The 25,882-nt window shown below is 48.8% G+C and overlaps 1 protein-coding gene across 1 annotated transcript in view; it reads right to left on the reverse strand.

The window, feature by feature from the left end:
• LOC138498040 (natural cytotoxicity triggering receptor 3 ligand 1-like) overlaps window positions 1–25,882 on the reverse strand; it is a 484,903-nt gene that overhangs the window by 323,276 nt on the left and 135,745 nt on the right. The window contains exon 2 of the mRNA XM_069621878.1: window positions 21,192–21,521. Within this exon, the coding sequence (XP_069477979.1) occupies window positions 21,192–21,521 (330 nt within the window). The remainder of the gene's footprint in view (window positions 1–21,191; window positions 21,522–25,882) is intronic.

The raw sequence follows: 25,882 nt of genomic DNA on the forward strand, positions 1-25,882 counted from the left end.
CCTCCTTTGTTCTACTCTTTGTTAATGTTAAATATTGACAACTATATAATTCCGTTCTTGCTTTTATTTGTGTGAGACATATCTTGCCACTTAGATCCCACTTATATGGGCATACTGGGTCTGTGCACCATTTCTTTCATCTCCTGTGGTCACGTGTCTGTTCTTTTTTCTATCTTACTTTGGCTTCGAACTTGCCTGCCTTTTCACTCTGGAATGCCATTGGTGCATCATGTCCCCCCTTTTGATCAACCCAGACCAGAGCCCTCCGCCCGTTATGCGTTAGTCCGTGCCCCGGACCAAACAACAGTGCCAGCCTCCCAGTTTTTTTTTGTTTTTTTTATGTCAGGAGCTCCTTTTGCTACCCAGATCAGAGCACTTATCTCCTTATGGGTCAAACGTATTGTGTATTATCGGATCCAGCCGAGTCTGCAAATTACCTGCAGGCAAGGGTGTGTCTCCAGTAGTGCAGGTTCTAGGTCCCCACCAGCGTAACATTATATTTATTAATTGAAAATAGAATGCCCAACACAGGGCCGGTCTTACAACAGATTGTACCCCAGGCGGGAAGCATCGTTGGCGGCCCCCTCCCCTGACCTGTGATCTCAGGCATGTGTCATGGGCTGAGCAGCGGGAGAGGGGACTATGAGTTAACAAAATTGTCAATGCTGTCATCTGCTGAATTTCGGTTCCATGTAATAATGTCGCCACAAAAATATCGCCATGCAAAAATATCGCCGAAAAATTGTCGTTTTTTGTGGCGACATTATTGCATGGAACATGCGGGGGACACCCCCGCAACCCCCATTTTTTTTTTTTTTTAAAAACATTTTTTTGCCCCTGTCGCCATATATATGGTCACCCAAATAATATCGCCACGACATTTTCCCGGTGATATTATTTACGCCGACCATATATGTGGCGATATTAATGCCTGATACCTGAATTTCATGAACCTCAGAAAATAACAATAAGAGGGTCAAACCCGAACAGGCCTGGTTATGTTAGTCTGCTTTTGCTCTTCATTTTTAGTAACAATGACCAGTTTGCTGCTGTGACTCAGGTCAGAGAATCGACAATTTCAGATCTACACTAATGTCATTCGTATGACCTCAAACATTTAGCCACTCTTAAAAGGCGATGAACTGGTCTTGAACAGTGTTACTGAAACCTCCAAGAACAAGCACCAGCAACTTACCCACCGATAGCTGTCCAAGCCCGTCTATCTCAGCATTAAAATACAGGAGGGACACACGTAAACAATATCACTACTCCATGTAAGTGGTAAATTCTACTTTAAACATATGCAGAGAGTTAACATGCATGTGCAATTCAACATAGCTCCCAATGTCAATGTTGGAGAGGTGGTGTTCTAAAATTATGAGATTAAAATGTGGACTTTACATTGAAACACACTGCAGTGCATTACTGCGGCAGAGAAATGGCAGTTTGAGTATTGGGGTTTGTTTCGCTCATGCTTGTGAACTCTCAAAATTCTTAAATATTTCCTTTGTGATCACTCATTTTAGCTCCCGACAGCACCATGAAACTGTAAGATCGCAAAGAAAAACGATGTCTACCATCCCAACATAAAAACAAAAACAATCAAATTCTTAAAGGGTGGGAGATGACCTTTTCTTGGGACTCGTTAAGTTTACTTTTTGCAAATTACTAGTCGCGTGCTGCTTGAATAACAGCGGCCCTTGCATATTGTGCAGTGTATAAATGAATTTCATTTAAAGGGCCTTGGAGTACTGCGGGTATCATGGGAAGCATCTCCAGTGTACCCCAAGCGTATTGCGCTTTGCCCTCCACACTCACCCCCCAGCCTTGCAGCCCTGCGCTTTTTCACATTCTCCATTATGGTAAATAACATTGTCCCGAGCCTGGGAGAGAAATGGACTATGCAGAAGGAGCTGCCTCACCAGGGTGTGTTTAGCTGCTGGTGAATCAAATGCAGAAATGGGTAGCATCAAGAGCCCCACGCTCTGAAACTGGGTATTTGCATTATACAGAAGACTGGCCAACCGTCCACGGAGACGCTTTCCCAATCAAGCTGCTGTGCAGACTTCGCTCAGCTTTTGGTCCAGCACCTGCATCCATCCTTCACACCATCATTCACAAGGCGCGTTCGTGTAGGTGTTTGTTTATCTCGTTAGACTAGCGTGATTGCTATTCCAAACAAAAGAAGCACAACGACAAAGAAGAGTATAAAACAAGTCTGAGCGAACAGTGAAATATATGAAACTCTTGCACTAAAATAAAGTCAGCAGGGCATGCCCAGGAAAGAGGGAACGACGAACAATGTGCTCGGGAGCGGGAACTAGGGGGGCGTAGTAACCCCCAAACCGGCCCAAGCGTTGTACTGGCTCCTAGGGCCTCGCCCTCGAAGTGATTTTGGCCCAGCCAACGGACCGACCAATCCAACCCCGCTGGAACGTGCAACTGTCTAAGATCTGCTGACGGTGACACTCTGCCCAGGTCTTCCGAGAACCAGCCTTTTGATCTCCTGAGGAGAGTCCACCACCAGTGCTCGCTTCCTTTTTCATGACTGCTTGAGCCTTGACAAAAGTGTCCAGCTTTGTGGCCTCCAGAGGCTGTTCTTGGATGGGCCAGTCATCTCCGCAATACCATTTTAAAATAAATAAAATGCCTATGCGGCAATAGGCCTCACCTGCGAGGACGGGAGCAGGAGGAAAGAAGTGTGCTTGCCTCGGCAGGCTGCAGTTACTGCCAGGTTTCCTGAAACAAGGCCAATCAGCGAGTGCAGGATGCAGCAACTGTTTGTATTTGCTGATTCTGCTGCTGCTTGGCAGTGTGTGCTTGTGATGAGAACAACTTCAGGATTTAGTGACCCACTCGCTCCTCTTTTCTGTAATGGCCGGGCCCGACAACACCACCCGGGGCCGGGGAAAGGTAATAAAGCAACAAATGTTGCTAATTTATTTGCCAATTGCCCTGCCCTGCCTTGCCAAAAGGCCAGGCCCGTTTCGTGGCCCGGACGACCCGGGCAACCGCCCGGGGGCGCAATAGCCCCGGTCCCTGGAGCCTCTGGAGGGGATGGAATTCCCCAGTTTGTCGGGAGGCGCATTGACGTGGGAAAAATTCCACAGGTCAGGTGCTGGCGCTGCCCCTTCCAACTGTAATCACTTTTGCGCCACTTGGGGTGGGGGGCATAAGCACACCAATAAAAACACTTTAGGTCCCCCTGCAGCTAAGACCAGCCCCTTTCATCACAATGCCGGCAGGATACTGCTAATGGTGGCCCATTAGTCACTAAATGGTTTTGTGCTGCCATTGAGATGGGAGGGGAGGTGCAGTGGGCTGTGGGGAGTGGGCGTGCCTTGCAGGGACGCACCGTGGGCCCCGACACGGTACAAACGGAGACCCGTTTGGGCCCATGGTGTGTCCCTGCAAGCCCAGAAAATGGCCAAAATAATAGTTTAAAGCAGCGCTATTTCTTTCATGCCGCTTCTTTTCAAAGCTATATATCAATTACACTTTAAATCACTTCCATGGCACTGGTGATTAGTTACTTCACTATGCGGATAATAGTTATGACCAGTGTTGCCGAGTAAATATTCTTTAAGCTACGAACCGGTTTATTTATTTATTTATGCAATGTTTGTCGGGTACATGGAGACAGATAATTTATTTATTTATGCAATGTGTGTCGGATACCTGTATCCAACACACATTGTATAAATAAATAAATATGCAGGTACCCGGCAAACATTGCATGAATAAATAAATAATCCTGGTCCATGTATCCTTACAACAGTCAAGACTTTACTGTATCAAAGCATAACACTTGATTCCCATTCAAAGAATGTTAAAGTGATTGTTTATTGGGTTCAGGTGTCTCCTTGTCATTGCCCTTTTGGCTTAGGTTGCCTCTAAACCTTCTTCAGCATCTTGTGTTCTTTGTTGGTTGTATATACTGCATCCTGTGCCATATTCATGGTCTCTTGGTTGATGTGCCCGGTCCTCATTATCTGCAGCCTAAGTGGGACTTGGGCATAAAATTGTCTTGGGCACCAGTGAAAAAGTGGCACACTGTTGCAAATGGCAATTCATTCCTTGTGTGATGGTCTGTTTGACTTTGGGTAGGAGTTCCTTAACGGTGTAGTTTGGGAATGGCGCGCAGGGTGCAGTGGGAGTGGTGTGCGTGGTACGGTGGGAGTGGTGCGCGGGGTGCGGCGGGAGTGGCGCATGGGATGGGGTGCGGGGGGGGCACATTCCTAGTGTTTCGCCCTGGGAACCAAATGGACTAGAAATTGCCCTGGCCGAGGCCACAGCCTGCAGCAGTGCCAGTGGTAGAATACACGTGTAACACGCTTGTTTCCTAACATTATAAAAATAAACAGGCACATTCATATTTATAATGTTAGGAAACTAACGTGTTACACGTGTATTCTAGCACTGTGGACTGCTGGTGCAGCGCCCCCTAGAGGCTGATTGACGTCCGGCCGTAGGGGGGAGGGAGGGAGGAGAGAGAGAAAGAGAGAGAAAGAGAGAAAGAGAGACAGAGAGAGAGGGAGAAAGAGACAGAGAGAGAGAGAGAGAGAGAGAGAGAGAGAGAGAGAAAAAAATGAACGTTATATCGACTCCCCTTTCAGAATCACTGCAGGGGGTGTTCCCAGCAATGCGATTGGAAGCAGAAATTTAGTAGCACACATTTGCAGAAAATCTGAAAAAGACAAATGCACTCACAAAACAACGAACGTGCGCAGTCACAAAAAGTAAATTGGCACAAACTATTAAAGGCCCGATTCATGGCATTATTTGTGCAGTAAATAGGAACTTTGCGTGCGAAATCTCGTTTGTCGATTAATTTAATTGTCTGTGCAGCACTTTTCCATACTTTGTGGGGACTTGCGCAGAGGGCAGGGAAGGGGGCGGAACTCGTAAAATGAGGAAGAACAAGGGAAAATGTGGGTGCTATGGGAGACAACCCGCACGCAGTCCATTGAATGCTCAAAATTGCGCAGATCGAAGCGTATTCATGGATCCGACCACGCAAACTCTCGGCAGGGAAATGGCCACGCAAAGCCCTCATTCTATCCACCACTCGAGGGCAGGCGTACAGACACTTGCGCATAGGGTTCACTGTGCAGAGGTAAGATCGGGTGTCAGATTTAGGGGTGTGTGTACGCAGCCGGGGTTCCGATCTGACTTAGGGGTCCGCATACGCAGTGTAGTGGGGAGCAGGAACGGTTTAAAAGGGTTTTAGGAGTTCTACCTGAGTTACAATAAATGGTATGCATGTTGTCGGGGTGCCGGAAACAGGGGTGCCGGAAACAGTTGCGGGGACCCGCACACCGGGTCCCCGAGATGCAGGTCTGCTTGCGGCAGAACCCACACACTGTTTTAAGGGTGCGTGTATTCATGCCCAGGGAGCACCCAAATGTAGCTGTTTTTGCTTTGCACAGGGGGCGTGTCGGGGACCCTCCAGCCGCGATTTGTGTATATGGTTACTTTGCGCATACAATTCCATGAATAAGCAGACCGCGCAGATGAACATCTGCGCGCAGGCTCGTGCAGAGTCGTTCTCGGCGCAAGGGATTACGAGTTCTCTGCGCACTATTCCATGAATCAGGCCCTAAATGTGCACAAATTGGCAAAGGATATGTGCGACCGGACTCCCTTGTGGTGCATGCCTGTAGGCGCGTGCACGGGCTGATAATCTCCAAATGCTGATTGACACATACACACTGATACACACATACATGCACGCACGCACACAAGACACTGACGAATTGACACTCTCTGGAAGTGACACTTGCAGCTGTAAATGCACGAGGAGGATACACCAGCATGCATACCGACACTCCTAGGCCCAGAGCAAAGTTCACACAGGTGGGAAAATACAGCACCTCACACTTCTTTCTGTCGCACGATTGGCTTTTAAGCCATGCACATGAACTGCACTGTTGATAGTGCAGTGACTATGAGCAGTATCAGGGATCCACCTGCGAGTTCATTAAAGATGTGTGATATTCACCAAAGCAGAAAGCTGCAAGGTAGCACAGCAAGTTGGGACACTGTTGCCGAGATCGTATGGGTCCGTTCGTTTTTTCAAATTCCTTCAAATTCCTTCTGTAAAATGTGTTCTAAAATGCCCCATGGAAGGGGCGTCGAGCTCAGTCGCGTGCTCACCTTCAGGATGATGGAGTTTTGCCCCGGCAGTGAACATCCAAAGTAGGCCATCATGATGGCATTCCTCGACACTTTCAGGCTCCACAGTATTGAGGCCCCTGTCTGGTGCCGCAGCTGCCACACGTGAAATCCCAGTCGGGTTTGGGAGAGGAGACAGAGGGGCGACAGGTACACTGTAGGAGTGGCTTAATTTGCATCATCTGTTCTGGGTCAAATTGATCCTGCAGAACCACACGAGGTTGCCTACACTTGCCAATGCACAGGTTCACTCCCCTCCTACATGTAAAGGTTATACGGGCTGGAATGCTGTCGGTGTGGTTCATTCTGCACCAGGGTGCGGGGGAGCAGCGGTGTCCCCCGCACCCTTGTTCATTACAATGGCATCAAGGGTTAAAGGGGTGGCCCACGCTCAGTCAAAGATAAAATACAAGAATAAAAAGAGATACACTGCGGGGCCGGTATCCATGAACAGAAGTGAAGGGAACCAGCGTTGCCGAGGGATGGAGGAGTTGGCAGCACACAGCGACGTGTGCCCCCAAAATGTAAGTAGGGGGCGGGTTAAAAGAAATGTCCGGGGGAGACAGAACCGAAAGCCATTTTCGTTTAAATTACTTTCGTTTTTTACTCTCCCCCGGACATTTCTGATTCAGTTATATCATGGACAACCCTTTTTTGGCATTTTCCTCTCTCCGAGTGGAATGGTATATATATGCCTTGAAGAAAGTAGTCATACTGCCCATTACTCCTCCCATTGAAGATCCAATCCTCTTTAGTTGGAAGCATTAAATTTTCATCACTTACAGGGCATATACAACCTTTTGAAGAAAGTGTATAGACTAAAAGGTTAGTCATTTTGTTCAAATACATGCAAACTCAACTTCCTGGGTAGTACAGGACGGTGGTGGGGCAAAACATTTCAATGGTTTATTGGGTGATCTTTGCAGGAGGGATGTTGTCTCTGATGATGATCTCCATGGACCTAGCACATGATGCAGCAGACCCTTTATATACAAACAGTCCGATTCATGGAATCAACGTGCGCCGAAATAGCGTGAAATAGCGAAAATCGCAGTGCAAGTGCGATTATCGCAGTGCAAGTGCGATTGTCGCACAGAAAACATCGCACATCTATTCATGGAAGTCCGTGCACACGCAAAATGTGGGATGTGCGCTGAAAAAGTGCACGGCGCATGCTGGCGCACGCTGGCGCACAGGTCTCCGAACGCCGTGCGATAAGGCCACAGCGAATTCGCACATAGCGCGGCGCACATAACAAAAGTAGGCGTAACACGGGGCGTCACACGCAGAATGGGGAACAACTTGTGAAAATGTGGGCGTCACGGGGGAAGTACAGGAGGCAAGTGCGCAGAACGCCCACACGCTCGCCTACAACACGTATTCATGGAATCGAATATGGAAAAACAGCGCACGCCAAAGATGCGCACAGGCCCATACATGTCCGCCACACGAAAGCAGGCGGTAGCGTCCCTGCGCAGGAAGAAAATGTGCGCCAGAGAAGGACCACACGCGATCGGACCTGGGGGAGCGTGTGCGTGTAATCCAGGGGTGCGCGAGAAGTTCCACACGTGATTGGCGTGGGGGCGTGTATTTCAGGGGTGCGCGAGAAGTTCCACACGCGATCGGGCCTGTGGGAGCGTGTGCGTGAAAAGTTCCACACGCGATTTGCCTGGGCGCGTGTATTTCAGGGGTGCGCGAGAAGTTTACATGCAATTGGCCTGGGCGCGTGTATTTCAGAGGTGCGCAAGAAGTTCCACACGCGATTGGCCTGGGCGTGTGTATTTCAGGGGTGCGCGAGAAGTTCCACACGCGATCGGGCCTGGGGGAGCGTGGTCGTGTATTCCAGAGGTGCGCGAGAAGTTCCACACGCGATTTGCCTGGGTGCGTGTATTTCAGGGGTGCGCGAGAAGTTTCACAGGCGATTGTCCTGGGCGCGTGTATTTCAGAGGTGCGCGAGAAGTTCCACACGCGATTGGCCTGGGCGCGTGTATTTCAGGGGTGCGCGAGAAGTTCCACACGTGATTGGCCTGGGCACGTGTATTTCAGGGGTGTGCGAGAAGTTCCACACGCGATCGGGCCTGGGGGAGCGTGTGCGTGTATTTCTGAGGTGCGCGAGAAGTTCCACACGCGATTGGCCTGGGCGCGTGTATTTCAGGGGTGCGCGAGAAGTTCCACACGTGATTGGCCTGGGCGCGTGTATTTCAGGGGTGTGCGAGAAGTTCCACACGCGATCGGGCCTGGGGGAGCGTGTGCGTGTATTTCTGAGGTGCGCGAGAAGTTCCACACGTGATTTGCCTGGGCGCGTGTATTTCAGGGGTGTGCGAGAAGTTTCACACGCGATTGGCCTGGGCACGTGTATTTCAGGGGTGCGCGAGAAGTTTCATACGCGATCGGGCCTGGGGGAGCGTGTGCGCCTATTCCAGAGGTGCGGGAGAAGTTCCACACGCGATTGGCCTGTGTACGCGATTCCATTGGACCAAAGGCCCTGACAGCGCAGGTGCGTCTGTGACGTGACACGCGCGGGCGTGTCCCTGTACCCGGGGGAATGTTACAAGACCAAAAACTGCACGTCCGAGTCTCAGCCCGCGTAATTGGAGGATAGTGCCTCAGTGCGTATACGCAGAAGTGACGTTGGATGTGTGGTGCGGTTTAAAAGGTGCGTGTAGTACGTCATTTCCTTGTACGTGCTTCCCGTGGACAGCGAGTGGGTGAAATCTGTACTTCTTGTCGGTTCACACGCGATTTACCTCACAGCGTTTCTAGTTCGTACTCTCTGTTACCTCTGTCAGTATTTTTCTGATTTTCTCTTTGACCTGTTTCCTCAAACAGTGTTGACTTCTCCTTTTGTCCTGTCTCCTCAGACAGTGTACAATTCTTCTTTTGGCGGGGGTGTTGCCAACGCTCACACGCGCATATTTTTCACGCTCTTTTCCCAGGCAGACAGTGAGTCGGGCACGTATTTACCAACTGTGCTAGCCCCGTGTGTAGCATACCCCTTCAGAGGTCATTGTAGGCTGCGTGTGACACGCATACGTTCATTTTTGTGTTTCTGGGTGCCACAGCGTAGTGCAGGTTCCTTTTCCAACGCACGTGGTCTACGAGGGGTCGCGTGCACGTCATTTTCTGTTTTAGGGGTGCCTGTGCGTTGCGTGACCCGTCATCTTTCCCCAGGGGTTCTATACAGCCTTGCTAGAGCACTTGCGTACGAATTCCATCTAGTACCCTACCCCTTTGACCCCCAATTGCCCAGGACAATTGTCCACTGCAACTCTCATACGCACAACTCCATCAGTGCCATGGCTGGGAGGCGAGCAAGTGGTAAGGGTGGCAAAGGTGGCCGAGCCTCAAGAGGTGGGCGTGGTGGGCGCGGTAGGGGACGTGGCCAGGATTTGGAGACTCCTCCTAGCCCCCCACGTGTGGCCGACCAGTCAGGGACACACCCCCCCCCCATGGTTGAGGGAAACGTGGCTGACACCATCCCTGCTCAGCCCTTGTTGGACCGGCCCATTGTGGCACCTGACCTAGCACAGGGTGACTCCCAGGCTGACTTCCAGGTCGCCAAGTCTAGGCCACGGGTGGCGGCGCAAGCCAGTGTCACCAGGCCACGTGGTACAGGGGCAGCCATGTCATCTGCTGCCCCGAGTAGGCGGGGTGGGAAGGCTGCAGGGGCAGCTGCAGCTCTGTCCACCCCAGCTCTGACTCCCCCAGCAAGGACAGTGTTGGTCCCGGTACATCAGACTGTGGTTCCCCCTGCCATCATCACACTTCAGCTAATGCCTGCAGAAAGTCATGTGGTCAGTGTGCCATTGCACACTACTACTACACAGTCCACCGGTGCTCCTGCCCCTAGTGTCCAGAGCGGCGTAGGGCACTCCGGATCCCCACCACCCACAAAAAGAAAGAGGAAGAGTGCTCGTCCAGTATAGGCTGATGACCCCGACACGGCTACATGGTCCGTCACGCCAAGGAAGCCTAGCTTCAATGATGCCGAACTGGATGCACTTGTGCAATATGTGTCCGAACATGACGCCGAAATGTTGGTCACTTCAGGGTGTAGGGTTACACCTGCTCGACGTCAGGCACACTGGCAGTCCATCGCGGACAGCATAAGTGCCCTTGGGTTTATGAGGCGCACAGCTGTTGAGTGCTACAAGCGCTGGAACGACCTTAAGCGTAGGGCTAAGAAAAAGCTGGCCTCAAGTCATGCTGCAACTCTGGTGACTGGAGGTGGGTCTCCACAAGAGGACATAGAACTCACTCTACATGAACATGTTGCTGGGACCTACGTCACAGAGGAGCAGATCCAAGGTGTGGGAGAACTGCCAGATTACGAGGCATTGTCCGGTGAGTGCACATGCATTTGTGTGTGATCCATGTGTATGTTGTTAGTGGGAGGGGTTCTGGTTGAGTGCCAGGTCAGGGTGTGTGTGCCTGAGTGTTTTGGCCCACCCATGTGCTTCATCCAATGCATTCGGCGCCCCGGGATTTGGGTATTACAGTATCCCTTCTGGCCACAGTAGGCGTTTTGCACTACATCGCGCCAGTTGCCCTTGAAGTGGCATCTTGCTACAACATTGTTCCGTATTTAGCTGTGTTCATTCAGGCTGATTGTAGGAATTCACCTGGTTCTACTGCGCATCACTCTGCCCTATTGTAACATATATGACATGCCTATGGTACATGCCATCTGTGTCATGGCATGTGTCATGTATGTGTATTGGACATGCCACTCACAGGCCAATGTGTGATGGCACTGCTAGCCAGCATGCAGCTGATGTGTTCCTCTCCCATCTTGGTGTCATCAGTGTCTGACATTTTCCTCCCCTTCCAACTCATGGACAGTGCATGTATGGGAGGGTTATAGTCATGTGGGACATGTGTAAATCAAGTACTGGTACTGTAGCTTGTCCGGCCTAATAGCATGCCATGGTGCTAATGCCTGTTCACATTTTTTGTCTTTCATGTTTTTGCAGAGGATGACGCACCTGATGCTGTTGAGGGAGAGGAGATGGTGCAGGCCCAGGAGGGATCTGAAGCAAGACCAGGCACCAGTGGGGGACGTGGTTTGGTGGTGGGGGAGGACCCTCTCTTGCTGCAGGCCATAAAGTCCAGAGGTGTCCCTGGCTGCACCTCCCCAGAACTCTTTTCAGGTGTTGATTCGGATGAGGCCTATGTGGATTCGCAGGTATGTGTTCATGGAAGGGATACTGTTCTGTCCGACCCACCTGCACCAGGGGTAGAGCCCACTATGGGGATGTCAGTGTTGGTAGGTGCGCCTGTGGTGGTTACGGATGCAGGGCCACACTCTGCAACATCTGATCCTGTTCCTGGGCCAGCAGTTCAGAGGGGAAATGCAGTCCTGCAGCCTCAGGCAGTGCCGACACAGCAAGGCGCAGTTCGCCTTGCCCCAGACAGGTGTGGTGCCCGCCAACGCGGTGGCCGTCCGCCACCAGGCAATACCACATGGGAGCAATCCATTTATGGTATGGCCAACCAACAGGCAGCATCATCAGAAATGATTGCTCAAGCCATGGAGAGGGTGGCCACTTCCATTGTCCCCCCAGAAAGGCAGATGGAGCTACTACAGCAGGCAACAGACTCCATTTGCCAATCAGTCAGGGAGGACATGTTGGCGTCCAACAGGGACAGACAGGCGGCCCTGGACAATCTGAGGGAATCAATTTCTATAGATGCCCAGGGACAGAGGGAAGCCCTGAGGGGAGAGGTCCGGCACCTCAGGCAGACTCTTGTGGACCTTGAGACTTCCACTGTCACCAGGACGGAACAGCTGCTGGAGCGCGTCACCCGTACGCTCTCAGCAGAGATGCAGGCAACTCGGGCGGAGGTCTGGGCAACACGTCGGATGTTGCATGGGGATCTCCGCACCATATCCCTCCAGAACGAGGCCTTCCAGACCCGCATGCTTGCTTCCATGGAGGACCAAACTAGGGCTTTGCGTGGGCTGCCTCCCATAGCACCACCACCTCCTGTGGCAGCAGCAGCAGAGGTTGAGGAGAGCAAATCCAGCAGTGAATCTCCCACTATTTAGTAGCCGTGCAGGCCATGAGCCCATGGAGGTGTTTTTTTTTCGCAACATTCACGCAGGTGGCTGTTGTTGGGCACCCTGTCCTCAGACCTCCTGGGTGGCCTCCCCCACACCCCCTGGCCCACACATGGCCATTTTTGATTTTTGATTTTTTGTTGCAGTGTGTTGCCTTGTGTGGCTCCCGTGGGCATCCACTGTATTCCGGCTGGGCACATGCAGGCTTGTCCTGAGTTTGGGTAAGATGCTTGCGTTCGTGAGACACACACCACTCCTGCTTCCCGTTTCCATGGGCTTGCAAAGGGTGTGCCCAAATGACAGTGAATTACACAGTGACGTTGGACTCCCATGAGCTGTGTGGGCAGTCTGTAGTCAATACTGTGTATACATTCCTAGTGCATATTGTTGTTGTATTGTGCACTGCATGGTGTATTGATGTGTGCTTGTGCATCCATGTCTCCCTCCTAATTTGCAGGTTCATTCCTCATGTCTTCACAAGGCCGTCCACTTTGGAGGTGGAGCTCATGTTGTGAGCAGTGGACTTCCAGATGTGCATGGCAACAACACTGTACAGTTGGAGGTGGTGGATGTGCTGGCATTCTCATGTTGTAAGACTACGTATCCTTTGCCTTAGTACTGTCATGTTTATGCTATGTCGATTGTATTGTGGTAAGTATTTGGTCATGTGTGTTGTTGTTTCTACATTTATGTGGGCATATTGTGTGTGGCCAGTTTCCATTAGGGACACTGTACTTTGTGACACGTGTCATGTTTGGGGGATGACTTTGTTTGCTCTCACATGGCATGTCATGCCATGGTGTGTTGGGTGGCGGAGCTGGGGAGGGGTTTGGGTGAAATGGCACTGTTGTCATGTTGTGTCTTGCATGGGGGTAATGATTTTAGCAGCGTAGAAGTGTGTCTATTGAACACAGCATTGGTGGTGTTTGTGTAGGTAGGGAAGCACATAATGGAACACTTCCAGATGTACAATCTCAGGCTGGTATGGTTGTGACAGTTGACTGTCCATTGACACATCATAATTGTCAGTTACAATCATCATTGATTGTCAGCTGGTATGTGCCAGGGTTGTGTGCACTCCACAGGGGTGTGATTTTATGTGAAGTAATTAGCCACGAGCTGCGTACGGGCTGCCTCACCCGTGCCCTTTCCCCTCCCATGCGCAGTGGGCATGCATGTGGTTGGGGATGTGGGGGCACCGCCATGTCCACGGCCAGGCCCCGGCGTGTTGCAACGTTGTGCAGGACACATGCTGCCACTATGATCCTGCACACTACTGGGGGAGCGTATAACAGCTGCCCGCCAGAACGGTCAAGGGAGCGGAAGCGTGACTTGAGCACTCCGAAATGTGCGCTCCACGATGCCTCGGGTTGCAATGTGGGCTGTGTTGTATCTTACCTGGGGTGGCGTGGTGGGGTTCCGAATTGGCATCATCATGTGGGTGCTGAGAGGGTAGGCACTGTCCCCTGGGGAGGTGGTGATGGGTATCATCAGTGGGGTTGTGACATTACTCAGTATCTGACATGCATGCATGCGAAGTGGCATTTATACTCACCGAGCAGCCATGTATCGCCATGTCGCCCAGCTTCTATGTCCCGGTTAGGGTAGACATTCTGTAGATGAAACTGTCGTGGGTGGAGCCTGGATAGTTGGCGTATACTGAGGTGATGATTCCCTTGGCATCACATACTACCTGGGCGTTGATGGAATGCCAGTGCTTGCGGTTTCTATAGATGTGCTCAGTTGCCCTTGGGGGACGTAGAGCCACATGGGTGCAATCAATGGCACCTAGCACTTTGGGGAATTGTGCCACCCTGTAGAAATCCTGGGCAACAGCCTGCCTTTCTGCAGGTGTTCTGGGCACGTATATGTGCCTGCGGACTGATGGGCGTGCAATGATGATGGCCAAGACCTGGTGTAGGCAGCGTGACTGCGTGGCCTGTGACACCCCCCCCCACTATGGCACTTGTCCGCTGGAATGATCCAGTGGCCAGGAAGTGCAGTACATTGAGGACCTTCTCCAGGGGGCTGAGTGCTTGGGAGCACAGGGTGGTTGATTTGAGGTCATCCTCCCACTCACTGACCAGGTCAAGAATTATGTGAGGTGGAAACCTGTACCTCCCATACACATGGTCATCAGGCATCCCAAGAAGGCTGGTTCTGGGTGTAAAAATTCTGGCCGGACTATCCTCCTCCTCCTCCTGCGGTATCCCACGGCCACTGCTGCTAGGAACGGTATGTTCATCCTGGCGTCTGAGCTTGTTTGTTGTTTGCGTGCACTTTTATGCTGTGCGGGTGGACGTACGCCTACTTCCTGCTGGCGTACGTGTTTCCGGATTGGCCACGTTCGTTTCCATGAATACGTGTTGTAGGCGAGCGTGTAAAACTTCCTGCGCAGCCCTGGAATACCCGCACCCAGCCCAATCGCGTGTGGAACTTCTCGCGCACCCCTGAAATACACGCACACGCTCCCCCAGGCCCGATCGCGTGTGGAACTTCTCGCGCACCTCTGAACTACACACGCCCAGGCCAATCGCATGTGGAACTTCTCGCGCAAACCTGAAATACACGCATACGCGTGTCCCAGGCCCGATCGCGTGTGGAACGTCTCGCGCACCTCTGAACTACACGCGCCCAGGCCAATCGCGTGTGGATGTTCTCGCGCACCCCTGAAATAAACGCACACGCTCCCCCAGGCCCGATCGCGTGTGGAACTTCGCGCGCACCCCTGAAATACACGCACACGCTCCCCAAGGCCCGATCGTGTGTGGAACTTCTCGCGCACCTCTGAACTACATGCGCCCAGGCCAATCGCGTGTGGAACTTCTCGCGCACCCCTGAAATACATGCACACGCTCCGCCAGGCCCGATCGCGTGTGGAACTTCTCGCGCACCTCTGAACTACACGCGCCCAGGCCAATCGCGTGTGGAACTTCTTGCGCATCCCTGAAATACACGCACACGCTCCCCAGGCCCAATCGCGTGTGGAACTTCGCGCGCACCCCTGAAATACACGCACACCCTCCCCAAGGCCCGATCGCGTGTGGAACTTCTCGCGCACCTCTTAACTACACGCGCCCAGGCCAGTCGCGTGTGGAACTTCTCGCGCATCCCTGAAATACACGCACACGCTCTCCCAGGCCCGATCGCGTGTCGAACTTCTCGCGCACCTCTGAACTACACGCGCCCCGGCCAATCGTGTGTGGATCTTCTCGCGCACCCCTGAAATACACGCACACGCTCCACCAGGCCCGATCGCGTGTGGAACTTCTCGCGCACCCCTGAAATACATGCACACGCTCCCCCAGGCCCGATCGCATGTGGAACTTCTCGCGCACCCCTGAAATACACGCACCCCGCTCCCCCAGGCCCGATCGCGTGTGGGACTTCTCGCGCACCCCTGAAATACACCCGCCCAGGGCAATCGCGTGTGGAATATCTCGCGCACCCCTGAAATACACGCACACGTTCCCCCAGGCCCGATCGCGTGCGAATCTTCTCGAGCACGTGTGTTCCCGACACCCGTAATACGCGTTCCCCGCTTTGCGTTTGCTGTTTGCCAGTCCGGTAAACTGGTACAGTGTTGGCACAGCCCTTTGCGATGGTTTTGCGATCTTGATGGCTTTTCCTTGCGTCAGGGCGTTCTTGGGGGCGTAACTGGCGCTGCTGCAGGGTCGCTGCACCACTCTGCACCACGTCTGCTTTTGGAGGCGAGAATCCATGAATACGCTGTACGCGGAAATTGATTTTATCGCACGCGGCTGGCGCAGACATTCGCACGGGCACGCTGTGCGCCAGCCGCGTGCAACACTTTTGAGAGGAATTACATGAATCGGCCTGTAAATGTATTGCTGCACTGAGATTGTCAAAGTGAGCAGAACCCATTCCACACTGTTTAGCACAAGGTTATTTAAACAGCGCCTCATGCCAGATTTCTCCTGCTTCAGTGCCCTATAATAATAGCTATTATAGTTGCCAATGTTAACGGTTCTCAATTCATCAAACTATTAAGGATGAAGGGCTGAGTGAATCACGCTGGGCATTTGAACTTGCAAAATGCTGGCTGGGCCCTGTGTTAGAAGTAATTGCTTAACCAGTGGCCTCTCTACAACATTTTGGATCCCTACAGAAACCAAGGTAACAGGCAGTGGGAGGAGAGTGGGAAATAGAAGCTAGAAGGTAGAAAAGGATAAGGGAAACAATCACAGAGAAGTCTAGGACAGCCCGTGAACCAATTTTTGCTCTTTGACTCATTAAGCTGGAGCCGGCTTTTGGCCTCCAGTTGTTTATGGAACAAACACTCTCCTGGGGATAGTGGATAAGAAGGAAAATTGAGAGATACCAAATTAAAGTTGAGTATCATTTGCATATGATGGATAGATCAATCTCAGACTTGTCTAGAATTGGTTAATGTGAGTTCTGACAGAAATTGAATAAAAGAGAGGAAAAAGGGAACCGTGTGGGGCTCTGGAAAACAGCAAGTAGGAAATAGGAAATTGTCTGAGAAGGATTTGCTGAGATCTATTTGACAAAAAGGAGTAACACATCTTGGGGCATTTACAGAAAGGTGATCCTCCGAGAGTGGATGCTCCAAGAGATGCCATGGTCTACAGTATCAAAGACCACCCACAGTCTGAGATGGCAGATCGAGGTAATGTGCCATTGTCTGTGGATGGAAGTACATCATTCCACAAAGAAAGCGGCGCAACCTCTGTGCTGTGCTGTGTGCGGGATGGAAACACGGCTGATCGTTGTCAAAAAGAGGGTAACTATGTATCTGGTGGATGACAAAGATTATTCGTTTTTGGGAAAATTTCGGCAGGAAGGAAATGCATTTGTAGTTCAGAGGATGGGCTCTAGGGTCCAAAGATGGCATCGAAATAGGCACAAAAAGTACCTGCTGAGAAGAAATTATTGAAGAGATTGCACAGAAATGAAGAAGATCCAGGTGGGCTTTAACTACCATACCAGAGATCGGCTGTCGGTTTTATGGGTTTGACAGCACAGATGACTTCCTAAATAGAAAGGAATTTTCAAAAAAAGCAGTCTTCACCAGGAAGAGAGGCCGAAGTCAGGGGAAGTCCCTCCACGATAACAATTGCAGAGAGAGAAGCACTTTTGTCAAGAATATTTTTGTGATTCAGAAATATCATTGCATAGGCACGTGAGAGGAGGAGGCATCAACATGGGCTGCAGAAGGGGTGCTAAGCTCCTTTACTACTCTGTAGAGCTGTAGAGCTCTTGTGGTTATTAGAGAGGGCACAGCGTTTGAGAAGAACTCTTGTATAGAGGAATCAATCCATTGATGGTACAGAGAGAACCATGATGGATCCCTAGCTCCCCCCACTGATGCTCCTTCACTCATTTGAATTCTAAACTCCGGTTTTGAAATTAAGTTGTCCGAGAACGAGGAGGAGTTACGATGCTTGTCTTCGAAGAGCTTATTGGGCACTAGGGCATCACATATGGGGGAGCAAGATGGTTATACTGGGAGGCTAGCAGGTTACACAGGACTGCGTTGGGCAGAAGGGTGAGGAGAGGAAGCAAGGGAATGATAGTCGCCTTTTGTCTAGCAGAAATAATGTGTTCAGTTCTCCATTGCTTCCCAGTCGGGATTGCTCTCTATAACACACAAGACATACATACAATGTCTGCTGAGCTATCTGCAGGTCGGCGGGGCATGACCACTACAGGAGTGGAAAATAACAGTAGATGTTGGTTCTTCCATGTAAATGGAAGCATCAGTGAGTCAGCTATGTCGAAACCCTTGCATAAAGAGTTGTCTAGTGTGTGACCCCTATTGCGAGTGGCGTCAATCCCCAAAGAGACCAGACTGAGTGATCTGATGAGGAGGTCCAGGCCTTTAATCTTTTGCTGTCACTGTTGCCCTGGTGGATATTATATCAGTACCCAAATGGAAGAGAGAGCGCAACTCTTCTCGCTGAGATACTTCCTTCAGCGAAGCAGAAGAATGTACCAACCTAGAAATGTAAGGCAGAGATGGGTATTAGGCTGACGTGTGATAATCAGGAGGCCACACCCCGGACTGTCTGGACCAGAGCAAAAAATGTGCACTTGCCACAAGCCATTGGTTACTGTTAGTTGACTCTTGGTAAATAAAAAACAGGGTGCATTCTATATGTGGAGAGTTGAGGGGGCAAGTGACTTTGTGCCTGGCTAGTACCTTGCAACTCAACGTTTTTACCCATACCCTAGTGTGGCCACAATATCTGTAGTCTTTTGAGAGCGCTGAAGAATCAGGATGGGATTGAAGGAGTCACTATAACAAGCCCTCGTCATTGCCGGAATCCGGAGGCACTAGCCCAGATGCTGAGCAGCCACGATAAGGGCACAACTGAGGAGCTTTGAAGCAGGCTCTTTTCGTCCGCGCTCCAGCTCCAAGATTTATTGATTTGTGGAATGCCAACTAATTAATTTTCAAAGTTTCTCTTAAGATTGTAGCCATAGAAACGTTAATTTTAGCCTGAAAGATGAACACTTGTGAAAGCATTGCTGAGCTTGAGCAGGTACATGCTGGTATTCCACTTATCAATGACAAAAGGCGGCAGATGTTCATGATAAGGAGACAACACCATCATGTCAATGACCTTTTCTGGAGACATTGATTTGGTACTAACATGAGGTGTTCCTGTCTACCAGGGCCTGGACTAGGAAATCTAAACAGTTTACACATTTTATACTTTTTGCAACAGTTAAAACACTCCCACATATTTTAATACAAGTCATCCCCCATACATGATTGGTCCACCCTATACAAAGAAATCGAATTCCCCACTGTTCCCAGGGTCTCAGTGGACACATTTCTTTTTTTTTTGTTTTTTTTTAAATTTATATAGCACTAAGAACCCTCGGGGATCTGAGCGCTGCTTATTTCCCACGGTGTGTGCTGCTCATTTATCGACCTCGGAAGGATGAAAGGCTGAATTTGGCCCTGCCGGGGTTCGAACCTGCGTCAGCAGGCACTGCACTGATGTCAAAGCGAGCGCTCTACTCGCTGTGCTATCTGACCAGTTAGATTAGTGTTTTAACCACCATCTTGTTTCAACTTACATTTTCATCAGCTCGTATTTAGAGCACACCCCTTTTTGGAATCTTTCCGTAGTTGGTAGGGCCTTTACATAGTTACACATTCACACAACAAACATAATACATTTCAAGTCCCAACTAGCTAGGGACCTCTCACCCCGAACATGATGCACATGGTCTTTGCAAGGGCACTTCGACAATATGAGGAAGGGAGAAATAAAACAAGCTCCCTTTGAACTGGTGATAAATATCTTACCGCCCAGACTTGCTGGCATCCTTATTTCACACTAATCTACATGACTACCATTTCAACACGCATAGCCTCTGGTCACATCCTTATCATTCCTGAGAACCTGATCATAACCCATAAACCATATGTTCACTAAGCAACCCTTGCCCAGAGTTTATTACTCAGCCCCAAACTGACCTTATCAGGTGGACGGATTTCCCTGGACAATAAATAACAGGCTCCCATGTACGTAGAAAGATTGCATGTCCTCTGCACAATAGTACCAAGTAGTTAAAAACTCGAGCATGGCCGTAGCTGACCAGTTGATGTTATTGCAGCTGCCTGCTGCCTTCCCTCAGCCTGCAACCTTGCTCAACCAGCTTTAGTCACACAGAGTTTATCTTGCCACCCTAGGTTTCTCGGCCTGCACAATCCCTAGCTATGAGATGACTCACAGCATACAGATTTGTGTATTCGCCATGTACACTGTGTACTCCAACTGCCCCAAACACATGTCCCTTAAAACCCCCATGTATGTTTGTCTGTGCATGTATGTTCAAAACTACTGTGTCCCCTCACAATAATTTCTCCATCTTCAAATCTCTTTTCTCACTTGCGCTTATGAAGCTCCTTGATGCCCAACTTTTAGGAACATTGTGGCATGCCACACACCTACAATGTTTTCCTATTGCATCAGCAGATTTGACATTACGTTTCTACATATGTGCAATCTGAAATGTATCAACTAAACACAAAGTAACACTAATAGTAACACTTATCCCTTCATTATTGACTACACTATATACATGCTAAATCTCAACATCGCTGTCAACCCAGTAACCAATTTGGCGCATGCAACGCAAACCCTTCTTTCCCAATTGGAACCTTTATCGTCCACCCCATCAATATCTATGACTTTCGACAAAGTCCGTCGGCACTATTTATGGAAGAAGTTGAAAGCTTTGGGATTGTCAGCCGGACTAATAACTATTTTAATTTACTTGTATACAGGAAGTAACCTCAAAATTAGATTAAACTGACGAGGTGGAACCCGGCAATGGTTTAAGACAGAATTGTGTTATGGCTCCTGCCTGCTTAACCTGCATGCCAGTGATATGGGTGTGGAATTGAGTAAGGTGGCTTTGGCTCCTCCACAGGGAAGTTAGTTGGCTCGTGTACACAGATGATGTCTTGCTGCTAGACCACACCCCAATCGGGTTACAGCGACTCTTGAATACCTTTTCTGTATGCGCAACCAAAAATGACCTAAGGCTGAATACTACAAAAACAAAAATGATAAAGTTTGGTAATGCCAGATGCAGGAGATTTGAGAGCTCCATTCGGATAAAGCACCAATTCACCCTTAAATTTGTATAACTTTTGTTGTCAAAGTTCTGTTTACCGTACACCGCAATGACGCCAGAAGTAGGTGTGTCCACACTATATGCAAATCAACCCTATAGAAATAATCTGTAAGGCCACCTTTTTAATTTTGTAGCTTACATCTTTGAAAACAAAACAATGTCTATGTCTTATGAGTGTTTACTACATATCTGGATTTATCCTGCCAATAATTGCATTTAGAAGAAGTGCATGAAAAGGAAGATTGAGGACATGAAGATAAAAGGGAGTAGGGAGAGATGTAGAAAGTTTCTTATTTCCTAATCTGGAGGTCCTTACCTTGAGGATTCAATGTGACAAATTTTTTTCTCTTTGTTGGGGTATAAATGACAGAACACTCGTACATTCCTTCGTCTTGGACTGTCACATTGGACATCAGCAAACTTGCATCTCCGTTCTGTATCTCTGTCTCGTTGATGCTTGCCCGTGGTTCCAAGACTTTCAACCCATGAACAAACCTTAGCAATTCTTTTCCCCTAAAGCTCCAGATGATCGCAAGGTACTTGAGATCCACTGGGAATTTGCCCACGATGAAGGTGCACTCCAAGAGAGCATCAGATCCTAGCGTGGCCGTCACCGGAGAGATTGCAGAGATCTTGAGGTCTGCACCTGAAAGAGGAAAGAGAAGCACTGAGAACAGAATGCTTAGATATTTAAAGCATCTCAGTTATGAAGAGCTCAAGCAACAGAGCTACATTTAGTATGCTAGGCAGATGTGTGGGTCATTATTAAGAATACTGCTACAGATGTTATTACCGGTATTATAATACATGGAAACCTAAAAAAGACTGTACATGTGTTCTTATTCGAGTCAAGTTATGATATAAATTCTAACCCACAATAAGAAAATGATCTTACTACTGAACTCTAAAAACTAATTACGGCTGTGTTGTGATGACGCAACGTCTACGGCAAGAGTCAGAAAAGAGGGTGAAAGGCATCCCTCTGCCCAATTTCATCTGGCACTTGATGAAGTGCTTCATAACTTTTCAGCATCTTTTCTTAGGGGCTTTCCTTCTCCGACAATGCATCATTAGTTAATAAGGAGACATTTATAGAAGTGTAAGCAGTACATTGTCTCTGGCAAATCTCAGATTTCTTTCATGCCGCTTCTTTTCCAAACTATATATCAATTACACTTTAAACCACTTCCATGGCACTGGTGATGAGTTACTTCACTATGCGGATAATAGTTTTGACCAGTGTTGCCGAGTAAATATTCTTTAAGCCACAAACCGATTTATTTATTTATTTATGCAATGTTTGTCGGGTACATGGAGACAGATAATTTATTTATTTATGCAATGTGTGTCGGATACCTGTATCCAACACACATTGTATAAATAAATAAATATGCAGGTACCCGGCAAACATTGCATGAATAAATAAATAATCCTGGTCCATGTATCCTTACAACAGTCAAGACTTTACTGTATCAAAGCATAACACTTGATTCCCATTCAAAGAATGTTAAAGTGATTGTTTATTGGGTTCAGGTGTCTCCTTGTCATTGCCCTTTTGGCTTAGGTTGCCTCTAAACCCCCTTTAGCATCTTGTGTTCTTTGTTGGTTGTATATGCTGCATCCTGTGCCATATTCATGGTCTCTTGGTCGGTGTGCCCAGTTCTCATTATCTGCAGCCTAAGTGGGGCTGGGGCATAAAATTGTCTTGGGCACCAGTGAAAAAGTGGCCCACCGTTGCAAATGGCAATTCATTCCTTGTGTAACGGTCTGTTTGACTTTGGGTAGGAGTTCCTTAACGGTGTAGTTTGGGAATGGCAAGCAGGGTGCAGTGGGAGTGGTGTGCGTGGTGCGGCGGGAGTGGCGCATGGGATGGGGTGCGGGGGGGCGCATTCCTAGTGTTTTGCCCTCGGCACCAAATGGACTAGAAACTGCCCTGGCCGAGGCCACAGCCTGCAGCAGTGCCAGTGGTAGAATACACGTGTAACACGTTAGTTTCCTAACATTATAAAAATGAACAGGCACATTCATATTTATAATGTTAGGAAACTAACGTGTTACAAGTGTATTCTAGCACTGTGGACTGCTGGTGCAGTGCTCCCTAGAGGCTGATTGACGTCAGGCAGCCGCCTGGGCTGCCTTGCGCAAAGACGGGCCGTGGGGGGGAGGGAGGAGAGAGGGGAGAGGGGGAGAGGGAGAGAGAGAGAAAAACGAACGTTATATCGACTCCCCTTTCAGAATCACTGCAGGGGGTGTTCCCAGCAAAGCGATTGGAAGCAGCAATTTAGTAGCACACATTTGTAGAAAATCTGAAAAAGACAAATGCACTCACAAAACAAGGAACGTGCGCAGTCACAAAAAGTAAATTGCCACAAACTATTAAAGGCCCGATTCATGGCATTATTTGTGCAGTAAATAGGAACTTTGCGTGCGAAATCCCGTTTGTCGATTAATTTAATTGTCTGTGCAGCACTTTTCCATACTTTGTGGGGACCTGGTGTGCCAGGTGGTTCATTCTTTTATAAATTGTATCATTACAAAAACAAATGCTGTTCTTCATGGACACTCAGCATATGCTAGCCTTTTAAAGAGTCCTAGTATTGCTATATCTATTTTAGGCATGTTAAACTTAAAATTAGGACTACAAGTGGACTGTGGAAGCCAACACAAAGGTAGGACTGACACTTAAGTAGAGTGAGAGTAGGTGGTTACATATCGCATTTATTTTAGTTTTCTAATATCATAACTTTGGCAGAAATCGCATAGCATCATTGCATTGAATTGAATGTAAATGTTCGGAACACAATTTATTTGCCCTGTTATTCGAGGAGACGTGCAGGGATAGAGTCACTGGCATCAGTCATTTGAAGTGGAAGTTCTTATTGGGCTCCACGTGGGGGTGGGTGGTTAATGCAGATCTCGTGCAACCCATCGTCTCCTTCTCGACCCATTTTCCTCCAACACATTGATTGTTCATGTTAACTAAATGCAGACCAGGTGTGGCTGACCAGAGCGCGACCAGAGCAAAGACAGATCGATTGAATTGAGGGGTTCAGTGTTTTTAATTGTTCAAAGTAGAATTCAAACAGCAGCGAAAGAGGCATTACACAGGAGGTTGGAGTTGGTGGGGGTGAAGATAGGCTATTTGGCGGGGGGGGCGGTGCTGGGAATTTAATAAACCTTGTTAAATATCAGTGTTTGTACAAACCGTAACAAATCAATAGCTTCGGCTGTGCTACCCACCAATTATTGGTCAGCTCGCAAAGTTATACAATCCCTTGCTGCTCACAGGTGTAACAGATCATTGGTTTAATTTGAGCGCAACCCTTCCAAGAAGAAAGGACCTTTGAGTGGCAAAATGGTGTGCATTCTCCGCAAAAGAGACTGTTAAATATAAGGACATTTTCTAATTGTACTTTGTTGTAAACTGACTTTTTAAAATTGGACAATGCCCATTTCTAATGATCAGTTCCGGTATATGCTGTAGTTAGAATAAGAATGCAACATTGTCTTACTATTGTAATGGGACCACCGCTGGCTACCCCAGCTTCCATATCAGAGGAAGAGCGACTGGCATCTTCCTTAGAGACTATGCCACTGCGGCACGCTCCGGAGTCAGTTTCCCTATGAGTCGTGGGATTGGAGGTTGGCCGCTGCACATGCAGTGACGTCAGCATGCCCCCAGTCCTCCAGTGTCGAGCAGCTCATAAGCCGCTAGTTTCTTCAGCACAGTGCTCCTCAATGGATCTCCTGTTTCCTGAGTAGCGTGTTTTCTTGGTTCTTGGATTTCATTCTTTGTGCAATTGACCCAGACTGCCTTTAGTATTTTCCCTGGATTTGTTTGCCTTGGATTGATACTTGGATTTTGGACTTGGACTGCCTTTGGTTTTCCCTATTGGATTTTCCCTTATCTGCTGGCCTTGTATTTCGTGTTTGGGATTCCTCCTTTACTACTCCTTGAGGACCCCTGTAAAGCTTCCGCTTGGACCTTCTTACCTTCCCTGCTCAGGTAAACCAGATTCATGGTGTGTTGTTGGGATTGGCGAAAGTCTGGGAACCTTTCTGACTGCTTCTCCCTTCTCTTTCAACTTCATGCAGGGGGCTCCTTTTGCACCCCTTTCTCGACCCTTTAAGGGTACACAGTCAACCCCAGTTTCTGTCATCATCTCAGGCACTTTTGTGGTCAGGAAGATTTTGGCATTACCAGGTCGAGTGACGCCTATGCTCTCACAGCTCTATGAGAGGGCTCAGAAATGAGAGGCAGACACAAAGTTGTCATGTTAACATCAGACATCTTTATTAAAATATAGGGGTTGGATAAATGCTTTTCTGTCCCTAGACTAAAGAAAGTTTCCCTGCCTAGGAAACAAAAAATAAAGGTAAGTCTGTATCTTTGTCCTAAAAATTATGCAAATTGTCCTTGTGTCCAAAAGTACCTGACCCTCATACTTGAAATGAAAAATTTAAGGTGAATGGTAAATGTCTTGGATTTTAATTTAGCAAAAAGTGTACATAAATCAAATATGAACACAGAACATATAATCCTTGAACCCAGGGGTTGGTTCCCTTCCCTGGGATAATTTCAGGTAAGATAGTGAAAGTGTCCTTCTCAAACAATGATTCCTTAAGAGGAACAGAAATGTCTCTTTCACACAACACGTTCTTAAGGATGTCTCTTCTTCAGTAAAGTCTTTAGATCGCCTGGTGTACTCTCCTGCCAGATATCTTTTCACAATGTCTTTTCCTTTCATATGTTTTATATGGATTACCTGGTATACTCCTCTGCCAGGAATCCTTACCTCTGGGTCTTGCAGATCCCCTGGTATACTCTCCTGCCAGGTATCGTTCCCCCAAAAGGGCTCACTGCCTGATGTGCTTCTTTCAACATGACATCCGACAATGTTCTCTTTCCCCCATTTTGACATCTCATATATGGAGACTTGTTCAAGTTCTGTCTGTTAACATCTTCACTAGTATTCATTTGCTTTTGGTAATGCTTGTTACAATTTT

This window comes from Ambystoma mexicanum, chromosome 5q (assembly GCF_040938575.1).
Source record: "Ambystoma mexicanum isolate Mex_15411 chromosome 5q, UKY_AmexF1_1, whole genome shotgun sequence".
Taxonomy (NCBI): domain Eukaryota; kingdom Metazoa; phylum Chordata; class Amphibia; order Caudata; family Ambystomatidae; genus Ambystoma; species Ambystoma mexicanum.